The sequence below is a fragment of the Onychostoma macrolepis genome, chromosome 02, assembly GCF_012432095.1.
Source record: "Onychostoma macrolepis isolate SWU-2019 chromosome 02, ASM1243209v1, whole genome shotgun sequence".
Taxonomy (NCBI): domain Eukaryota; kingdom Metazoa; phylum Chordata; class Actinopteri; order Cypriniformes; family Cyprinidae; genus Onychostoma; species Onychostoma macrolepis.
Window position 1 is genome coordinate 30,018,956 of NC_081156.1, and position 20,240 is coordinate 30,039,195.

Consider the following 20,240-nt stretch of genomic DNA (forward strand, 5'->3'; position numbering starts at 1 on the left):
ACTTCTTTCAAAAATGTTACAAATATTACCGACCCCATATTTGAATGCTAGTGTTGGTTAAACAATCTCTTCTTGTCTAAATTTGGCATTGAGGACCAGACTTTATGCTGTTAGTTAAACATTTGCCTAGGTAAGACTGCTTTACACCAGCATTCCCAGCCTCTCTTTCTGTAAACTATATATGGCCGAGCCCAGTGACTTTGACTAACTGTGTAAACAGCCACACCCAATCACTTTCACTCCTTTCTTTTCAACTTGTTCACTCAGACACGTTTGAGCTGTAAATGGTGAAGCATTAAAGAGAGACCTGTGAGAGATGGTATGAGGGTTTGAGAAAGAGAGGCACGTCGTGGTTGTAGCATGAACATTCTCTCTGAATGTGTGTGTTTGACGATCATGTGTGCGTCTAGATGTCTTTTTGGTGAGTCAGTGAGTTTGGCGCAGAGAGGTCAAGAAAACTCAGAGTTCTGATGTCATGAAGCCAGACCGACATAAATCAAGTCACCCCAGTCAGCTTGTGCTTTAACTCACTTCTCTGTCCATTATAATGCATCGATAGAATACATAAACAGTCCACATGAATATGCATTTGTGTGTTTGTGCACACCAGCGCTGGGGAAGGTACTTCGAAACTGTCAAACTGTCGAAACTGCAAACCTACAAGCTAATTATAATATATAGTAGTTCATTCAAGCTAATCAAAGCTTTTGAAAGAGTAGCTAGCTATATAAAATATATTGTATCAATTTAATATCCGTGTAAATATACACTACAGTTCAAAAGATTTTTTTTTTATTATTATTTTTAAAGAAATTAATATTTTTATTCAGCAAGGGTGCATTAAATTGATCAAAAGTGACAGTAAAGACATTTATAATGTTACAAAAATTTTATATAAATGTTGTTTTTTTTTTACTTTGCATTCATCAAAGAATAAATGCAGCCTTGGTAACATAAAAAAATTCTTTCAAACATTAAATATATATATATATATATATATATATATATATATATTACAGACAGATCTATCAGATTAACTGTGCAATTAAAGCATTTACTTGTCACAAAACATATAACTTTTGGTGACAGGAATTGAACTTAATTATATAACCTAACTTAGCCTAACTCAATTATAATACAATAAATGCAACTGATAAAATTAGAAAATACACTCATTTAAATAACCAAAGTTGAAAGCATAACGATGAAAAGGAGCATTTGGCTAAAGAATTTGCTTCAAATAAAAATATTCAGAGGTTAAAATGAATCGGCGTATTATTTACTTGGTCACTGAATCATTATTTACATGAATCACTATGAACAGACTAATTCACTGAAATGAATCAGACTTCCCAGCTTTACAGAATTCAAGACTGTTTTGAAACCGGCTGAACAAGGTTATGTTACTGGAAAAAAAAAAAAAAAGTTAATAAGTTTTAACATTTAGCTAGTTTTGTCCCAGTCATTTAGAGAGATGCACATGTAAAATTATAGGGATGCAAAACTTGAGTGTTTGGCCATTTTAGCAGTCTGCTAATAGATTTCCATTTAACTAGAGAGCGAGCGAGAGTCGTTTCAGTGGAAAGTATGACCGTCTTCTCTTCTCGTGTGACTATTTCTGCCATTTTCATCACTCTTAATACCAGAACAAGCTTTTAGAAGTATGAGGACACGAAAGTATGAGCGGAAAGGAAAAAGACAGGAATTATTGGATAAGACATATTTTCCCTTATGTGTAATATCTGAACGAGTCGGTCAGTTGAAGGTAATGGGGAAAAAGGTAGTCAGAGTGAAATGAGAGTGTTTGTGTGGTTGTTAATATAAACCAGAGTTGGACTGTAGCCTTGGTCTTGGTGTCAACTGCATAAATTATCATAAATTTATCACTGATCCCAGCCAAAGAGTACCTAATCAGACTAAACATTTTGATACCAGGCCTACTGTAGTTCACATGAATGTTTTAAATTAAAAGGAAAGTTGCGTTTATTAGGTGTTTAAATGGCCACATGAACCACCCTGATGTCTAGACATGGGGAAATCAACTTTACAGTTGTACTTTTAACAAGAATTCATTTTAAAAGTTATTTCCATTTATATTCAAGTAAGGTTATTTACCCATAAGATATAAGCTCAAAGCTGAAACAAATATACTAAAAGGCATAATTTATAATAGGTGTTATTATTTATGGCATAGGATAAATGTGCATAACAGATGTTTTTAGTTGGTATATTCTGTTTTAATTACTCAAATTATATAATTTGGATTGACATGCATTTAATTGGCCTCTACAAACATTTTTGATATTTTTGTGTAATATTATGGTTGTATTGTGTTTCTCTGCAATTATTTGAACAAGTTTTTTTTTTTCTTCTTTCCACCATACCAATATATCATCTATTACAGATCAACTGTTATCAACCTTTTTTTTTTTATATAAATTGACCTTTATAGTTATATGTATGCATAAATGTGCTTAAAAATCAATTTTATTTGATTTGTGGTTGGTAATTCCTGATGTCAGAAGATCTCTTCCTTTTTAAATGGATGGTTTTTAGCCAGAAATAAAGTTGAAATAAAATATAAGTAAGACTAAGCATAAGAAAAATATTAGAAAAACTTAAAATCAAAATGATGTATTGCCACTAAGTGAAATAAGTTTAGGTTAAAGTACACTCTCAGAAATAAAGGTACAAAAGCTGTCACTGGGGCAGTACCTTTTCAAAAGGTGCACTTTTGTACCTATTAGGTTCAAATATGTACACTTTTACTAATATGTACCTTTAAGGTACCAAAATGGACCCTTTATGTATAAATATGTACCTTTTGAAAAGTGACAGCTTTTGTACCTTTATTTCTGAGAGTGTACTAAAATGACTAAAACTGCAAAAATAATTAATTAATTAATTACTGACTTAAATCTAGATGGGGAAAAAAATGAAATCACAAAAGCACATACAATTACTAAAACCTTCATCTAAAATTAAAACAAAACCCCAAAATATAAAAACAAAAGCTTATTGAAAATATGAATAAATACTATATAAGTAATGCTAAAATAATGCTGGTTTGTAGCTCTTATTAGCAGTTTCCTCTTATGCACATGCTGTTGACATTTTAGGCCCTCAAGCCGTAGACTTAAAAGAGCCCATCAATACGACAGCTCTTCTGACCCCACACACACTTGAGTAAGTGAATCTCGAAACAATTCTCTCCAAAACAAAATTCCTTGTGTTGAAGGGGCGTGTGAACAACAGCAGAGTTATGATTTCCTTTTTCTGTTGACTTTAGCAGAAAAAGCTCTAAATGTCTTTTATTCTTATGACTATTCCATCCTGAGGTGCGTGTCATTTTTCCAGCAGTCGAATGGAGTCATAACCGCAGTCATTGCTGGGCGAGGCTCAAATATGCAAATAATGCAATAAAGCATTTTTTTTTAGAAGATAATGAATTAATGTCCCAGTTTCAAGGCTTTATTGTCGTCCAGGAAAGTATTGTGTAGTTTAAAGTGACTCTAAATTCCTGGCCATGTGGGAGTTTGTTAGTATTAACATCGGTGAGATAAATGAACACAACCCTGTTCTACTTCATGTCATATAATAAATAGCTTTTCAAAGCGGATTATTGGGAAAAGCTTCATTCAATTATATATTTCCCTCTCAAAATGGCAGTAACCCAGATAGTGATGATTCAAAGTCGAATTAAGACCAAATCCTGCCTTTCCCAGCAGCAGATAAGGTTGCCGCACAATGCACCAGGTGTGCAGCTGTGTGTGTGCGCGCGTGTCCCACTGCAGTCTGGTGCCCAACGCAGACAGACTCCTGGGAAAGCACGATGTAATCTCACAAGCACACTCGTTTTCTTTTCTTTACCTCCCTTTCCTTCCTCTTGTCCCCTCCCATTCTCATTTTCTTCTCTCTTCGCTGAGGAACTCACAGAGCAGCGGCAGCAGCAGCAGTGGCGGCAGCACTTCCTGGTTGTGTCGGTGGGCGGTTCCAGCCAGTGTGATTGGCGCTCGAGTTCAGCGCTCTGCGCAGTGCTGCTGTTTCTCGCAGGCTCTCGGCTCACACACACAGGCACACACACACACACACAGTGGCGCAACCAGCAGCCACACGCGCAGCCTAAGCGCTCTGTCTCTCTCTATCTGTCTCTCTCTCTTTCTCCTCCTCTCTGAGAATGGTCCACCCGGTGCCTGAGGCTCTGCTGTCGCGGCCTGCCGCCCGTGTCTGATCTCTCACACACATACGCGCGCTCAATACTAATCATGATGTGAGAGGTAAGAACTGCTTTTCTGTACTGTCTCGCTCTCCTGTCTGTCTGTCTTTTGCAGTTCTAACAGCATTGCACCACTTTTGGATGCTTCGTGTGTGTGGGATTGGGGGTTGTTCAGTGTGTGTGGGCTGTTTTTGACTTTATAGGGTGCCTTTGTGGTGAACTGCCGCTTGTTATGTCTAGGCGATCACAAACAGCACGGCACGACGGGGGGAATCTCAGCTGCGTTCGAAAAAGTTGCGCGGCTGCGTGTGCGTTTGGCAGGAAACTCCCCCACCCAGCGCGACCGGCTACTTGTTTAGACAGTGGCGAGCATGCAATTGGTTAACTGTTGAACCTGAGAGTACTTCTCCTTTTTTAAACCCCCCTCTTGGGTCTCACTTCCCTTCTGTTTGTTTTATGCGCGTACCAGCGTGTGCAGGTTTTTTTTTTTTTCCCTCTTACGACAGAGCCGCGCTCTCCACTCCCCCTGCATGTAAATTACGTGTGACATGTTTAACTGCTGTTTCCTAATATGGCTCGTGCTAGATTTCAGAGCAGTAGGACCCAGCCAGGCACCCTGGGACTGCACAGGGGCGTGTGTGCGAGAGCGTAACTGTCTGCGAGAGGGAAAAGAGAGGGGAGAGAGATGTTGACGCAGGTTTTCACTTCTGTCTGAGTGCGTCACTCTTCCGTGCAGTCATGTAAGTAAACGCTGAACATGCTCTCACTGCAGAGAGAAACATATGGATTCGAGCCTTCGCAGGTCTGCTTGGCGGATGCACTGAAACAGAAACGTGCAAGGAAGGATTGCTTAAGAACAGGTTATGCTGACTTTTAGTGCACTTACGCGGGTTATTGTTTCACCGTGCTGCAGAGTATTTAGAAACGAACGTCGTCGCTGAGAAGTCGTATAATTAAAGCAATTGTTTCGGTTGTTTGAAGATACCATTTTTTTTGTAGGGGTGGGGGGGGAAGAAAAATAAACAAATGATCTGTCAGGGTGGTCTGGCGCCAAGTCTTTGGGTTTTGTCGACGGCGTGCTGTAGTTGAGAAAGTGAAAGTGTTGCGAAAATAAGCACATGCCAGCACACATTCACTATATTTTGCATCTTATTCTGTTTAGACTAGTTCTGAATCGCTGAATTTTACGTTAGCGATGTAAACTGTGAATTATCATGGATTGTAAAGTTGATGCAAAAAGATTCTTGTAAATTAATTGTTGGTTTAATCCCATATGCTAGCTGTTAAACAACTGTTGAGATGATAAATGTGTTGCACCTGCATTAGTTATCGTAATAGCACATCTGGTTGTTCATCTCCTCGCGAACACGTCTTATCCTCGTCTTGTCTCAGTAACATTCTTGCATTTTTGTCGTCTTCGCATTTTATTTGGGGTGTTTTTGCATGCAAACGATGCTTGTTGTCTTTAATGCTGCTAATAAAAATATGTCTGATGGCGGCCGCGTGTTGGACGTGTCAAGATTTGTTTGTGCGTTCAACATCTAGAGGGCGTCGTTGAAAAAAAATGACTTATTGTTTTGATAAATTCCTAACTCTTATCAAACTGAATTACTGCATTACTAACTATTATCATTTGAATAGGTAATAAATGGTATGTTAAAAATTATTAACCTTTGACCTCTCTAATTCACGCAGCTTTGTAGAGCGTTTAGAGCTGTGCATGTTTCTGAGTTACTGGGTAGAAGGGCTTTTGCTTGAAGCTTTGTGCTGTGTAACCATGGTGATGCTACTATTTTCAACCCTTTCCAACATGGCAATCATCACCTACACACATCTGAGTCAAACGATGGAAGGCTGTGGTTTAGATAACCATCTCTGCTGCCCGCACACCTTTCTGATCAAGCACTCCACCCAGATTCAGGCCAGTTCCTTCATGCATTAATGCCAGAAAAAAAAATGCTGATTTGGGTTCAGCTGAACTTGGAGAAATTGTAATCAGCATTTTAGAGCATCCATATGGTGCCTGATCCCAGATCAGAAGCATTTTAAATTGCATATTGCATCATAAAATCCATTCTTTGCCTCCGACTGTCTAAGTTAAATTCTCAAGGTACGCCTTAAAGGGATAGTTCACCCAAAAATAAAAATCCTGTTATCATTTACTCCCACTCATGTGAAAAAGATGAAAAAAGATTTTTGAAGAATGTGGGTAACCAGACAGTTGATGGTAGCCATTGACTTCCATAGTATGAAAAAAAAAATAAAAATACTATGGAAGTCAGTGGCTACCGTTGATTACCCACATTCTTCAAAATGTACTTATAAGGTTATGGTTTTGAGGATTTTTCTGAAATAAACTGACAGATTTGTTCATGAAAGTTTAGTGCTATGGTTTGATCATAAAAATAATGGTGATGTGCGTCATATAACCTTTATTTTTGAGTTCTTACAAGGTTGGCTTATAAGTAGTGCTGTCAAACGATTAATCGCGATTAATTGCATCCAAAATAAAGGTTATTGTTTACATTTTATATATATATATATATATATATATATATATATATATATATGTGTGTGTGTGTGTGTGTGTGTGTGCACTATGTATATTTATTATGTATATATAAATACACACACATGCATGTATATATTTCAGAAAATATATATTAAATATATTTATATAATATAAATGATATGAATATAAATATATACATGTAAATAAATGTACATATTTTCAAAATATATACTGTATGTGTGTATATTTATATATATACATAATAAATTTACAAAGTACACACATATATATTATGTAAACAAAAACTTTTATTTTGGATGCGATTAATCGCGATTAATCGTTTGACAGCACAACTTATAAGGTTCTTAGTTTGCTATATGGTTCTTTGGAGATTTGAAAAAGTTGAAAATCAGCTAAATGGGTTCTTTAAAGCAACAAAAACTATATATATCATATATAACAAACTGCATAAAGTTCTATATCATACTGTAAAAATCCTTCTTGGTTAGTTTTGCAGTTCTGTATCCTTCTATTTATAAAAGTGTTGGTGCAGCTCATTAATGACACACTTTTACAGCCTTAAATGGTAACAATTTCCCATATGCTTAGGATGTAGCTAGTTTGTTTACAGATGTGATTTAAAACCTCCATCAAACACTGCTTTTTTTAATATTAATACACTGCATATTTCAAGTGTCAAAGCTCTGTGCAGGGAGTTTGTTTTCTGTTTCCTAGACACAGACTAAACTCAGACTGATTTTAACCTTTCATTATAATTCCTCCATTTAAAAAGCCGGTCTTTAATATTGCACGGCTGTCGAATTGCAAACAGAGCCACAGGAAATCAAATGTTCAATCAAGCATTTCTCACTGGCAGGAGCGTATTAGAGATCAGTACAGACGTAAATAAAGCCATAAGCCAAAGTGCAAAAAGAATGCAACACTTAATATCTCATTCATGTGAATCATTGAAATAGTTTCCATTTCTGAAAAGAGAACATAACATCCAGTTCTCCTCCCAGTGGCAAAAATGTTTGACTTTTTAATGGGCTTTGATTGGCATACTTCCAGATCATTCTCTCTCTCCCTCGCTATCGGTCTTATTTTCTCTCCTCGTTTGACCTTGCAGCAACTTCTAAGAATTGTTATTCCACTGCAAAGGATTGTGGGAGATATACGGTGATATAATAGCCAAATCATTTAACCAAAAAAAGGGACCAAAGAAACAGCATCGTTATGTTCAAGTGAAGACGAGGATCTTAAAGTAGAATCCAAGTCTGAGCATGAATTTCCTTTAATTGTCACGGTGATTATTCCTCTTCTTAGTAAACACAGATAACGCAGGCATGAGCCTGTTTAATGCGAGATCAGAATCATGCTGCAAGGCTCATGGATTCACATTATCCAGAGCGATCACTTTCTTTTCATTTCACAAAATCATTTAGCCTGTTTGGAGTATTCAGCATTCCCAGGATCCAGTTTGTAGTCTTATCGGATTAAAATATGTCATTCCGTAAACAGGGCTGTGTTTTGTATGTGTGTGTGTGTGTGTATATGTGTGTTTTGTGTACATTTGTGTCTTTTAAAGCTCTTTGTGTGCGCGTGTTTTTGTGACAAATGAGGACATACATTTGTGTAATGACAAGGGTAAGACAGGTATTACAAGGAGAAGGTGACTTTTCAGGACATTACCCCATGTCCCCACTTTTCAAAACGCTTATAAATCACACAGAATGGAGTGTACTGAAAATCTGAAATAGCACAAAGTTTCCTGTAAGGGGTAGGTTTAGGTGTAGAGTTGATGTAGGACAATAGCACATACAATTTGTACAGTATAAAAACCATTACGCCTATGGGATGTCCCCACTTTTCACAAAAGTACACGTTTGTGTGTTTTTGTTTTATAGTGTACTTCCACGATATTCCATATTTTTGCTTAAGAACCGAATTTGTTTGTTTAACATTTATTTTAAACTATTGAGTTATATTAATTTATTTATTTATTTATTTATTTATTATATTTTATAAACAAATACATGTTTTAAAATAATCAAATAAATAGAATTAAAAATATTTATATTTCATTGAATTTATTATTTGTTTTACCATGTGTGTGTGTGTGTGTGTGTGTGTATATGTATATATATATATATATATATATATATATATATATATATATATATATATATATATATATATATATATATATATATATATATATTTATTTATTTTAACTATTTAAATTATTAGAATAAATTATTGTGAATAGTTATCAGAAACTGTTTAATTCTAATTATATATTTAATTTTATTATTTGTTTTAATATATTTTTATTATAAATATATTAAATATTTAATATATATATATATATATATATATATATATATATATATATATATATTTTTTTTTTTTTTTTTTTTTAATTATAAATATTTGTAATTATGTAATATATTCAAAATAAATAAATTAAAAAATTATTATTTGTTTTAGCATGTATTTATTTATTTATATTATATAATTATACATTTTAATTGTTATTTTATTTCTGCTGAAAATACTAATTCCATTTTTTATTTTTAGATTTTTAACATTTTCTGTATATGGTTAGTGTTTCTCGCACATGCAGACCTTGTTGCCAAGAAGTTCAAACTGATTTTCAGCAATTTGTTGTGGATGGTTACTAGGGTATTCTGGTTACTTTCTGTGGTGGTTTTTTACTGTCCCAATTCAAAAGAGGCCACTTTCAAGTCTCAGTGATATTCTGGTCTCTAGATATGACTCATTGACAATAAATATTGTCAATTGAAAGAAACTTTGTCATTTCTGTCCATTTCTTTTCTTTTTTAAATGTAACTAATACCATAATAAGGTAGCTAATACCAAGCTAGCACAGTTTAATAACACTAACTGGAGTAACTATGTCATATAAGTTTAGATGTTTTGTAAAGGTGTTTTCTCTCACCCTCTTTCAGACTGGGCTGCTGCTCTTAACTGGCATGTGGCCGAGAACATTGCTACATCTCTTCCTATGATTGGCTCACCATGAGTCGCGCAATACTTCAGAGAAACAGGAAATGACCTCGCCGTTTACTTTCCACCTTCTCAGTCTCTGTTAAACGATACGTCACAGCTCTTAGCTGTAGCTGTGATGTGCTATTTGGGTCGGTTTTCCTCAACCTGGACTGAAACTTCAGATTGTGAAGGGCTGCTTTGTGTGTGTGTGTGTGTGTGTGTGTGTGTGTGTCAGTGAGGTGTGTGTTAGGCCAGGAATGTGTGCGACAATGTTTTATTTGCTCGGACTGACAGTATTCTGCAGACTTCAGTGCATTTCTGGCATTTTTAGGAGCGTGAAGGATTTATGCAGCTGGTGAGAGTCTAATAGAGAATGAGTGAGAAACAGAGCGAGGGCGAGTGACATAGAGAGATAGTGTGATAAAGTGGAGGATGGGCTGCGTTCCAATTCTACTCATGCTGTCTGGCCCAAATAGTATGCAAGATTAGTACAATTCCAGTGAATTGCGCATTTTCTGTATGTATGGAATTATCTACTTCATCTGCCAAAATATGCAGTATGCAGTATAATATTGAGTCTCATATTGCGATGCACCCAACTTGATCAGTTTTTACATGAAACTTGATGCAAAATACAAAATATGTTTATTTCTGAGATGATAACCGGACATTGCTAGATGAAGCAAACAGATGTCATGTGATAGCCACATGATGAGGAGTTTGTATGCTGATAATGTGGCATGATATAGTTTGAACTGCTTCTTGTTGCAGAATGCATTTCATTTCACATGCTATTTTAAAAGAAATATTAAGAATTATACAATATATTTAGGGGAACTTTTCTGTTCCCCTGATTAAAAAATGTAATCTTTCTAGTTTTAAAGGATACATTTAAAGTATAAATTATATTATTGCACCTATTCCTAAATTCATTAGATATTTATTTGTTTTTGGATGTTTTTGGATTATTTTATAATTTTTAGAGACAGTAATCAATTAGTTATATATATATATATATATATATATATATATGTATGTATATGTATATCAGTAGTCAACATTTGAAGTGGATCAAAAAAGTTCATCAAAGTTGGTTTACACATTTTGGTTTTAGGACAACTTTGACCCACTTCAAATGTTAACTAGTGTATACACACACACACACACACACACACACACACACACACTATACAAACTGGCTGCAAGGTAAATTGTTGTGTTTGCAAGTCCAACTCTTGTCCAAAATTACATATATTTTACATTTTTTCAAGATTTCAGATAGTCTAAAGCATCTCTTACTCAGTTCGGTTCAGTTTTTGTGAAGAGTTAAAGGTGCAAAACTTCCTTTGCATTGAAAGGATCTAATCACAGACTCGCTTGATGAAGATGTGTGCTGAAGAGTCCTGTAGGAAGGTCTTTCAAAGCTGTTCTGTGGTTTTGTGTGTTGCAGGTGGGTACTGAGTATTGTGCCCTCTCTTGCATCTGCCGCTGCTTGGACCTGCTTATAGTACCAGCCTCAGCTTTCCTGCCTGCTTGCTGCCCACATCAGTGAAAGGACTGCCCGCACAACCCCACAATCCCCGTGACCCCGAACGACCCCTAAACAAACACACAGAGCTGAAGTGGGCACTATTGAATCAGCCAATCAGATTCAAGGATTTTTGCTTTGGGATCCATTACTGCAGTTCTCTTTTTCCTAGCAGCAACATTTTTTTTGTCCTTTTTGCTTTGGCCTGGTGCGCATCCACAAGGAAAGAGGAGCTTAATGATCTAAGAAGGAGAGGAACATTCTTAAAAGGACAAACACAAGCACACCCAAAGCACTTTGGGATATTAAGGAATTGAAGTTTGCTTGCCGCTAAAGCGTGTTGAGATGGCGATGAATATGGCTCACATGCGGGACACGAAATGGCTGACGCTGGAGGTGTGTCGGGAGTTTCAGCGGGGAACGTGCGCTCGCTCCGATGCTGAGTGCAAGTTTGCGCATCCTGCCAAGAGCTGCCAGGTGGAGAACGGGAGAGTCATCGCGTGCTTTGACTCACTGAAGGTAAGAAACGCCTCAGACTCAAAATGTCACTGCCGTTTGCAGACATTTCAAGTATATAGATGTATGCAAACAAAATTTAGTTTCAGCTTCTGTCTGTCTGATCTTTCTTAGAAGAGTATATCCACTTTTGGTCACATGATTCTATTTATTATTATTATATATTTTTTTTTAATTATTATTATTTTACTTGTATTATTTTTATTATATTTTTATTATACACAGTGTATATATATATATATATATATATATATATATATATATATATATATATATATATATATATATATATATATATATAATTTTATTTTTTATTTTTTTGGACCTATCAGTTTTTCCATAAACAGAGAAAAGACAGGACTCAAAAAGATGTATTAGGCATTTTTATTTAATTTTTATTATTAATTTTTGAGAAAGGACAGAAAAGGCAGAGCAGGAAGAGAAGCAAAAATTAAAGATGCTGCCCACATGAGCAGGATCAATGTGTCAAATCATGTGCGCCAACTACGAGGCCACAGCAATTTTTGGTTTTAAGAAATGTTTCCCTTTAATGCAAATATTCTTGACTTATTCATTCATTAATTATAGATTTTTACCAGGTTTTACTAGTTTACTCATTTTACTAGTCAAATAGCACTTTTATGAGCATGAAAATAAGCAAGATTAGTTTCCATATTATCTGGCTGTATAAATGGCTCAGTGTTTTACCTCAGAATGACACAGCGCAGGCTTTAGCCGTAAATTTCTTATTCCTACTTACTTGCTAACATGTGCATTCCACACACTATATAAAAATGTAAATCAACTGCACTGTAAAGCGCAGCGACTTTTATATGGGAATTTCTTTTACAAGTGTAGTAGTCTAGACCACAATACTAATGGGAGGACCGTGGCAACACACAAGCATTGTTGTCATGATTGTTATCGAAACTGATGATCATTGTCACAAAAAGAACAAGACTTGACCTTTATATGATAGGAATCCTAAATGTTTTGCATAGAGAAGTTCCTGCAAACTCTCAAAGTTTCAAAACATTTCGACAATGTTCAAATCCAGGTCTCTCACAGAAGAAGACTAAACATAAACTGATTATTCTGTGCTTTGCTGCCTTGTAATAACACACTGAATCTCTGATGTTTGGACAAGGCAGGCTGAGATCTCGGCTCTTTTCTGCAGTTTTGGTTCAGTTCCTCGTTTGGTCGAGTCAAAGAGACACTCAGTACAGCTTACGCACTCTGAAACCACCAGAACCCGAGCCTGGATGAGTACGAGGACATTAAGCTCTCAAAACTGAAGGTTCTGGTGATTTGGCATTCACGATAATGCTTTTCATTTAATGTTGATAATTATATGGCTATATTGCATTTTTAAACCCTTTGACTATTCAGCACAAAGCCACTGGTAATAGTACAAATCCCAAAAATATGAGATAATATATACAGAGAGAGGCCGCTCGCAGAAGCTAATGCATGTGTTTCTGTCATTCCCGTTTCCCGTCCTGAGGTCTGAACGGCGTATTTGCTCTCTTCAGATCCAAATCCTTCATGATGAACAGCCTGATACCAGCCAATAACTCCACAGAGGTCTGATCCTCCTCCATGAGCCCTCTGCTTTTCCCTCTAATAACACCAAAAATCACATCCATCAGTGCGGACCCCAAGACTGGCCCTCTCAGAAAGTCTGAGTCAACAAAGACAGAGAAGTCTGTAATGCCTAGCAGAAGAAACTAGGGTTCTCGCAACTTTCTGCCGTTTGGATACATCAATTGTTTGGTGTTTATAGAGGGAAAACATTATTGTGTTATGACAAGATATTTTAAGCGATGGACAATTGTTAATTTATCCTTTGTCATTTATTTCATACAAAAGTTACAGAGTTCTGACAAAAAAATTAAACACTGCTAATGCAAATTAATAAGTGTTGCTATTTTATTTAATTAATAGCATTAAATAGAATTAAGTAATTAACATTTTTTGTATTTTATAAGTTTATAATTATCATATTTTATATCAAGTAAAAAAGTATCTTAAAACATTACATATATGGCGTATAACTTATTAAAAAGAAATAAATTCAAAAAGAACAAAATTATATATAAATAAATTATAAAAAAAGTGTGTGTGTATGTGTATATAAAATTATTATTATTTATTTTATTTTTTTCTGAAGAAAATGTGATCTGGAAATTATTTACAACATTTTTAGAGTGTTGTTAAGGTGCACACACCACCGTGGGTGGTTGCTAGGGTATTGCTAGTTGGTTGTTAGGTTGTTATGGGTGTTTTCCCACCTCTAGTTGTCTGTTATTGTGTTTGTGATATCTGTCCTTCATCTATGGGTTTTTCCCCCCTTTTTATCTTCCATCAAAGACTTTTTTTAGCACACCTTTCCTCAATAATCCACATAATCTGACATATCATTCATGTCCGTAGTGCAAATGTTTTGCAAACCATCTAATGCAACATATGAGCAATAATAATAGTGATTTGTCTTAGCAAGCATTTCTAAAAGGGTTTTCCAGTTTACGCCTTATGCTTTGATAAATGAATTATGGCCTATGTCACATCTGTCCAGAATGAGCTTCTGTGAAGTTCCACTAATCCATTACTCTGGTTCATGTCATCCAGTGTTTGGCTTAGTGTGGGGCTACTAAATTATTCATAGAACTAAATATATTTAAATATTAAAAAGACCACATGTGCTGAATTATTAAAATGTTTAAATTTGCTGGAATATTAAAAACATCAGTTATGAGTTTATTAGGTGTTAATTTGTAGCGCCAGGACTTTGCAAACAACTCCACGTACTGTAAGAGTGTGTGTGCGTGTGTGTGTGTGTGTGTGTGTGTGCATGACCACTTCCTTCCAGAGCAGTAGGGAATGCCACTTTGTAATTTTCCATCTATTTTTACACGGCAGGAGAAAAGCAAATACGCACACACACACACACACACACACACACACACTGGCAGGGGGGTTCAAGCTAAATCTCAGGTCTGCTGAGAAACCTTGGCAATATTTCAGGTGTTCCCCTCCACAGACACACACTCACTCATTCACACACATGTTCGTTTTTGTGAAAAGTGGGGACATTCCATAGGCGTAATGGTTTTTATACTGTACTTACTGTATGTGCTATTGTCCTACACCAACCCTACACCTAAACCTACCCCTTACAGGAGACTGTGCATGTCAACTTTCCCCAAAAAAAACTCATTCTGAGTGATTTATAAGCGTTTTGAAAAGCGGGGACATGGGTCAATGTCCTGAGATGTCACCTTCACCTTGTAATACCTATGTCATACCTTTGTCATTATACAAATCTATGTCCTGACTTTTCACAAAAACGCGCACACACATACACACACACACACACACACACACACACACACACACATACACACACACACACATACATTTGTTTATATTGGACACATGCAGTAGTCGAGACACTTTCAAAAAATATACAGCATTTTTTATTTGTCAAATGGTATGTAAGTACAACAGTAAATGAATATGGGAGTAATACCAAACCATAGTAGATATTAATTTGCATATTATATTATATTATATTTTATTTTATTTTGTATTATACATTACTGTTAAAATTTGGGGCTCAGTAAGATTTAAAAAAAAAAAAATTTTGACAGAAGTCTCTTATGCTCACCAAGGCAGCATTTATCATCAAAAACACATTCATTTTGTGAAATATTACAATTTAAATTAAGTGTTTTCTGTTTTAATATATTTTGAAATCTAATTTCTTCCTGTGATGACAAATCTGATTTTTATGAAAACTTCTGTATAATATTTTTGTGGAAAGCTTGATATATAGTTTCAGGATTCTTTGGTAACTATAAAGTTCAAAAGAACAGCATTTATTTATTTTTTTTTCAATAGAAACCTTTTGTAACATTATAAATGTCTTCGCTGTTGCTTTTGATCAATTTAATGCTTTCTTGCTGAATAAAAGTATTAATTTCCTAAAAAAAATCATACTGATCCCAAACATTTTAATAGCAGTGTATTTACTTATTTGCCTTATATTTATCTGGTATATTTTTCTCGTAATGTATTAAACAATAATATATTTTATTATATTATAGCTATTTATAGTATTTAATTTATTCTATAAAATATATCACATATATTTTATATCACTGTAATAGTGTACATAATGATTTCTTCTGTAAATTTAATGTAAAAATGGTTTATATATTAAACATTAATTTGTTGACCTTTTGTTTGGAACCTAATAAATGCAAACTAAAGGGCAAGATAATTTGTTACAATTAATAATATATACCATCACACCCCACAGCTCTGGTAGAGCCACAGTACTGCTTTCTAAAGGAAAAACAGATGAACTATGAACACGTGTTTTGCGTCAGACGACTGGAGTCGTATGAGAAGATCTACTGTGAATAAAAGCCAGTGAGAGTCGTGAATCTAGTGCTGGCCTCGTGTGCTTGTGTGTGTTTGAGAGAGAAAGAGAGGTAAAGATCTGAAGAAATTGTTTCAGTGCAGATGTGGACAGAAGAACATTGTCTAGTGTGTGTGTGTGTGTGTGTGTGTGTGTGTGTAACAGCTCTTTTGGCCATGTTGAATCGGGCTGGCTGGATGAAAAGCACACTGTGAGGCTGCTGACGCTGACTGCCATGGGCCAAAGTCCAGACACACACACACACACACACACACACACACTGCTCAGCTTTATCTATCATCCTTCCATCTGACAGAATGATAGATCTGTTATCTCTGCATGTATAAATATTGCCAGACCGATAGAGAGAGCGAGTGAATGCAACAATAAATGAAACAGAAAAGAAGAGCTTTAATATAAGGAAAAAGGAACCTGTAAAAAATAACAGTGATTTTCAGAGAGAGAGGAACAGCTTTGAATTTGGTGTTGTTTTACACTTTTGCTCCGAGCGAAATGGAAGATCATAGAGTGGAAAAGTGGCTTGTGAGTGAAGCTGACGTGGGTAAGAGATGTTTGAGCCGGCTGGCCAGTTTCCTCATCTCTAACGAGAAACAGACCAGCCATATGGCTCACAGAGCCAAGATGGCCACTGCAAAGGTTTTGGCGGGGACAGAGAAACAGGAAGATCTAAGTGTGGGTCAAAACGGACCAAATGGGTGCATCTTCATCCATGAAAACACCTTGTTGTGAGGCCAAAACACAATTTGATGCTGACTTGTGACTTGTGTGCAATGAATTTGTAACTTCGAAGTATAAAAAAGGTTGTGTCATGTTTAATATCGTAATTCCCACTTGGAGCTCATTTTTAGACTCGTTTTTTATGAGAGACTTTTTTCAGAAACATTAAAAAATCTTACAGACATCCCCAAACTTTTGAATGTTAGTGTACGTCACATTATAAATGTTCAATCTTTATGAGGGCAGCTCACAGCTTAACGTTTAGAGCAGACCGTGGATGGCCTTCTTTTAGATGATATAATTAGAACAGGTATCACATGACCAGGCATCTAAAACACACTGGTGCAGACACACACAACACAAATAAGTATCTATGCTTTCAACAGTGCATTTGCATATCATGCAAATCATTTGACTGAATATAGTCAAATATGCTTTCCCTTCCCAGAAGCCCTCACGAGCGTCAATCCTACAAGACAGAGGTGAAGTTGAGATCAACCAGTAGTAGGGAGGACCAGCACTCCCATTTAACGCTTATCTCTCCATTTTGGCTCGAGTTAGTGCTATTATGCAACGTACCAGAGGGATCTTCCCAGTTTAATGGCGCTATTTGCTGGTAACGAACGCTCCTTTGACCTTGTTCAGTCACAAAGAACAAATCTGAATGCTAAACAGGATTTTCAAAGCTGATGTAAAATAGACAATATTTGTACACCTGCAACCACGCTTCAATTGAATTCTGGTTTATTTGTTGCCTACAGACTACATTTAGTCTAATGAACTGAATTACATAATGGCAGATTTATTTATTGTGATAATTATCATTAATAAATGTAATTAATTTAGTCTGCAGGTTCGACATGTACAACATAAAATATATATTTTTTTTACATATATATATATATATATAATTAACATATATAATGTAACGTAACTTATGTAATGTAATATTATTCATGTTTTAAGTAAAAAAAAAATATTCTAACTAAAATTATATACACATCACCTCATTATTATGACTGGGAAAATATATAGCTCTCCTACATTATTACTCACAAATACACTACTGTTCAAAAGTTTGGGGTGATTAAGTTTAAAGAAATTAATACTTTTATTCAGTATTAATTTGATGAAATATGATGGTAAAACTTTTATAATGTTACCAAAGACATCTATTTTAAATAAATGTGGTTTTTTTGAGCTTTCTATTCATCAAAGAATTGTTTTCAACATTGATAATAATATTATCAGCCACTAGTATCACAAAACTTGTTGAAATAATTATTGTTTCTGAACAGGTTTCCCCATTTTCCATTGGTTAAACGGACAGATAGTCCGTCCCCAACCTCACATCATTGGTTGAGCTCATATTGCTGCGTGGAGCTGCAAAAAACAACTCACTTCATCTTTAAACCTGAACCTATTTAGATGTAAGGACCTTTCAGGTTTGCCTTAGCATTCATCCATCAAGCATGAACCTGCCCTGCCCTTAAAAACTGATTCTCGTCCAAAGAAAAGACAAACAGATCAAGGCATAGCATGAGAACTTCAGAAGAATGAAATTTCAAAGGCTAGATGCTGAGAAGAGGGTATATTTGGGATTTGTTTTCAATGGTGAGGTGTGGAAGCCTGAATCTCTGGTGAATCCTATACTGTATACAGTGATGTCGCTTGACATTAACATGTGACTTTGACATTTTTTGACATAAAGCAGATGTTAATTGCCTTTTAAGTACTTTGCATTGTTATGTATGCCTATAGCAGCTTCAAAACTGCAGTCTGCAAATCCATTAGCAAAGATTTCTCACAGCTAATGGACTAAATCTTGGCAGCAAATGATTTAATCTGGATTTTCTTGAATAAAGATGCCAAATGTTAACTAATTCAGAGGTTTTTTTCCTAGATGGTTTTACACATTTTTTTCCTTTAAATGAAGGCAGCTGTGATTATATAGCAGAGACACATGGCTAAATGTTCCTGTCTGCCCTCTTTTCAAATTGACTCAACGCCTATGATTATTTCTGTATATGTTCAATATGTTCTCTCCCACAAGCCTGATACACCTAAGAAAGAAAAATGACAAACAACGCCTATTTAATATCTTAATTGTTTTTCTTAGAATGGTAATATCTTTTTCTAAACAAAAAATGGTTGCCAGCCCATTTCTGTGCAATTACCTTATGTTTTGTAGGTTAACTGGACCTCGTTTAAAGAGCCTGTTGATTTGAAGTATTGTTATTGTTTATTAGGACTAAGTCTAAAAAAAAAAAAAAATACAATAGCATACAATACAATAAACTAAAATAAAAAAAATAAAAAAAAATTGAAATGTTACCCTGGCAAATAACTGAAATTTAAGTTGAAATACAAAAATAATTACAACTAAAATTCAAATAAAACTAAAACAAAATATTACATGAAAAAAAATACAAACTTTTTAAATGAAAATGATAAATGTTACCCTGGTAACGAACTGAAATAAGTTAAAATAATAAAATACTTAAACTTACTAAAATGACAAAAATTGAAATAAAAATGTATTAAAGCTATATAGAAATGTAAAAAAAAAAAAACTAAAATGAAAAATCACATAAAATGACTAAAACTGAGTAAAATTACAATAAACTGAAAATATAAAAAAATTAATAATAAATAGTATAATAGTACTTAAATAATGCAAAATTAACAGTGTAATTTATTCCCAAAAAACCTGAGCTATGTTTTTACATTTTTCTACATTCGTGTCAAATCCTTATACTGTATTATTTGGAAAAAAATGTCTATTTAAATTTTTCCCAAGTAACTTTATGGAAAACTTGACACTGAAACAAAAATCTAGTCCTGAGCTTAGAGCGAGCAACCACTGAGCAATAAAAGTTTTCCTCTGGGCTTTCTTGCAGATCAACATTCAATAATAAATTGTTGTTCTTGTCTTGTTTTGGACTGTTTAGTTAGTGGGGAAGTTTCTTAAGGGAGTTTGTAGCCTGGGATCCAAATACCATCATTCGCCTGTTTATAGGAGCTGATCTTCTGCGTCTGAAGACCTCAGCGCTTTGGAATACGGCTCCAGCGCTCAGCCAAACTCTGTCAGCTTCTACAGAAGTCATCATGGCGGCCGGGTCAATCTCATGTTGCACACACTCACAGCTTTTAAAGCTCACGTCATCTCTGACCCCGTATCAACTCGTGTGTGTGTGTGTGTGTGTGTGTGTGTGTGTGTGTGTGTGTGCTCACTCTCTCTGTATATGGCTATTTTTGACACCAAGCTTGCATTCCAAAGTCTGAGACTCTGAGG

The 20,240-nt window shown here is 35.1% G+C and overlaps 1 protein-coding gene across 14 annotated transcripts in view; it reads left to right on the forward strand.

Moving 5' to 3' along the window:
• mbnl1 (muscleblind-like splicing regulator 1) overlaps nt 1-20,240 on the forward strand; it is a 69,054-nt gene that overhangs the window by 21,061 nt on the left and 27,753 nt on the right. For 11 of the 14 annotated variants that reach the window (XM_058758702.1, XM_058758743.1, XM_058758757.1 and 8 more), the window contains one exon: nt 11,191-11,787. In XM_058758702.1, coding sequence (XP_058614685.1) covers nt 11,614-11,787 — 174 coding nt within the window. In that variant the 5' untranslated portion in view covers nt 11,191-11,613. Of the gene's footprint in view, nt 1-4,012; nt 4,278-4,334; nt 5,077-11,190; nt 11,788-20,240 lie in introns of those variants that run through there. The other 3 variants (XM_058758710.1, XM_058758726.1, XM_058758734.1) reach the window with 3 other exon arrangements.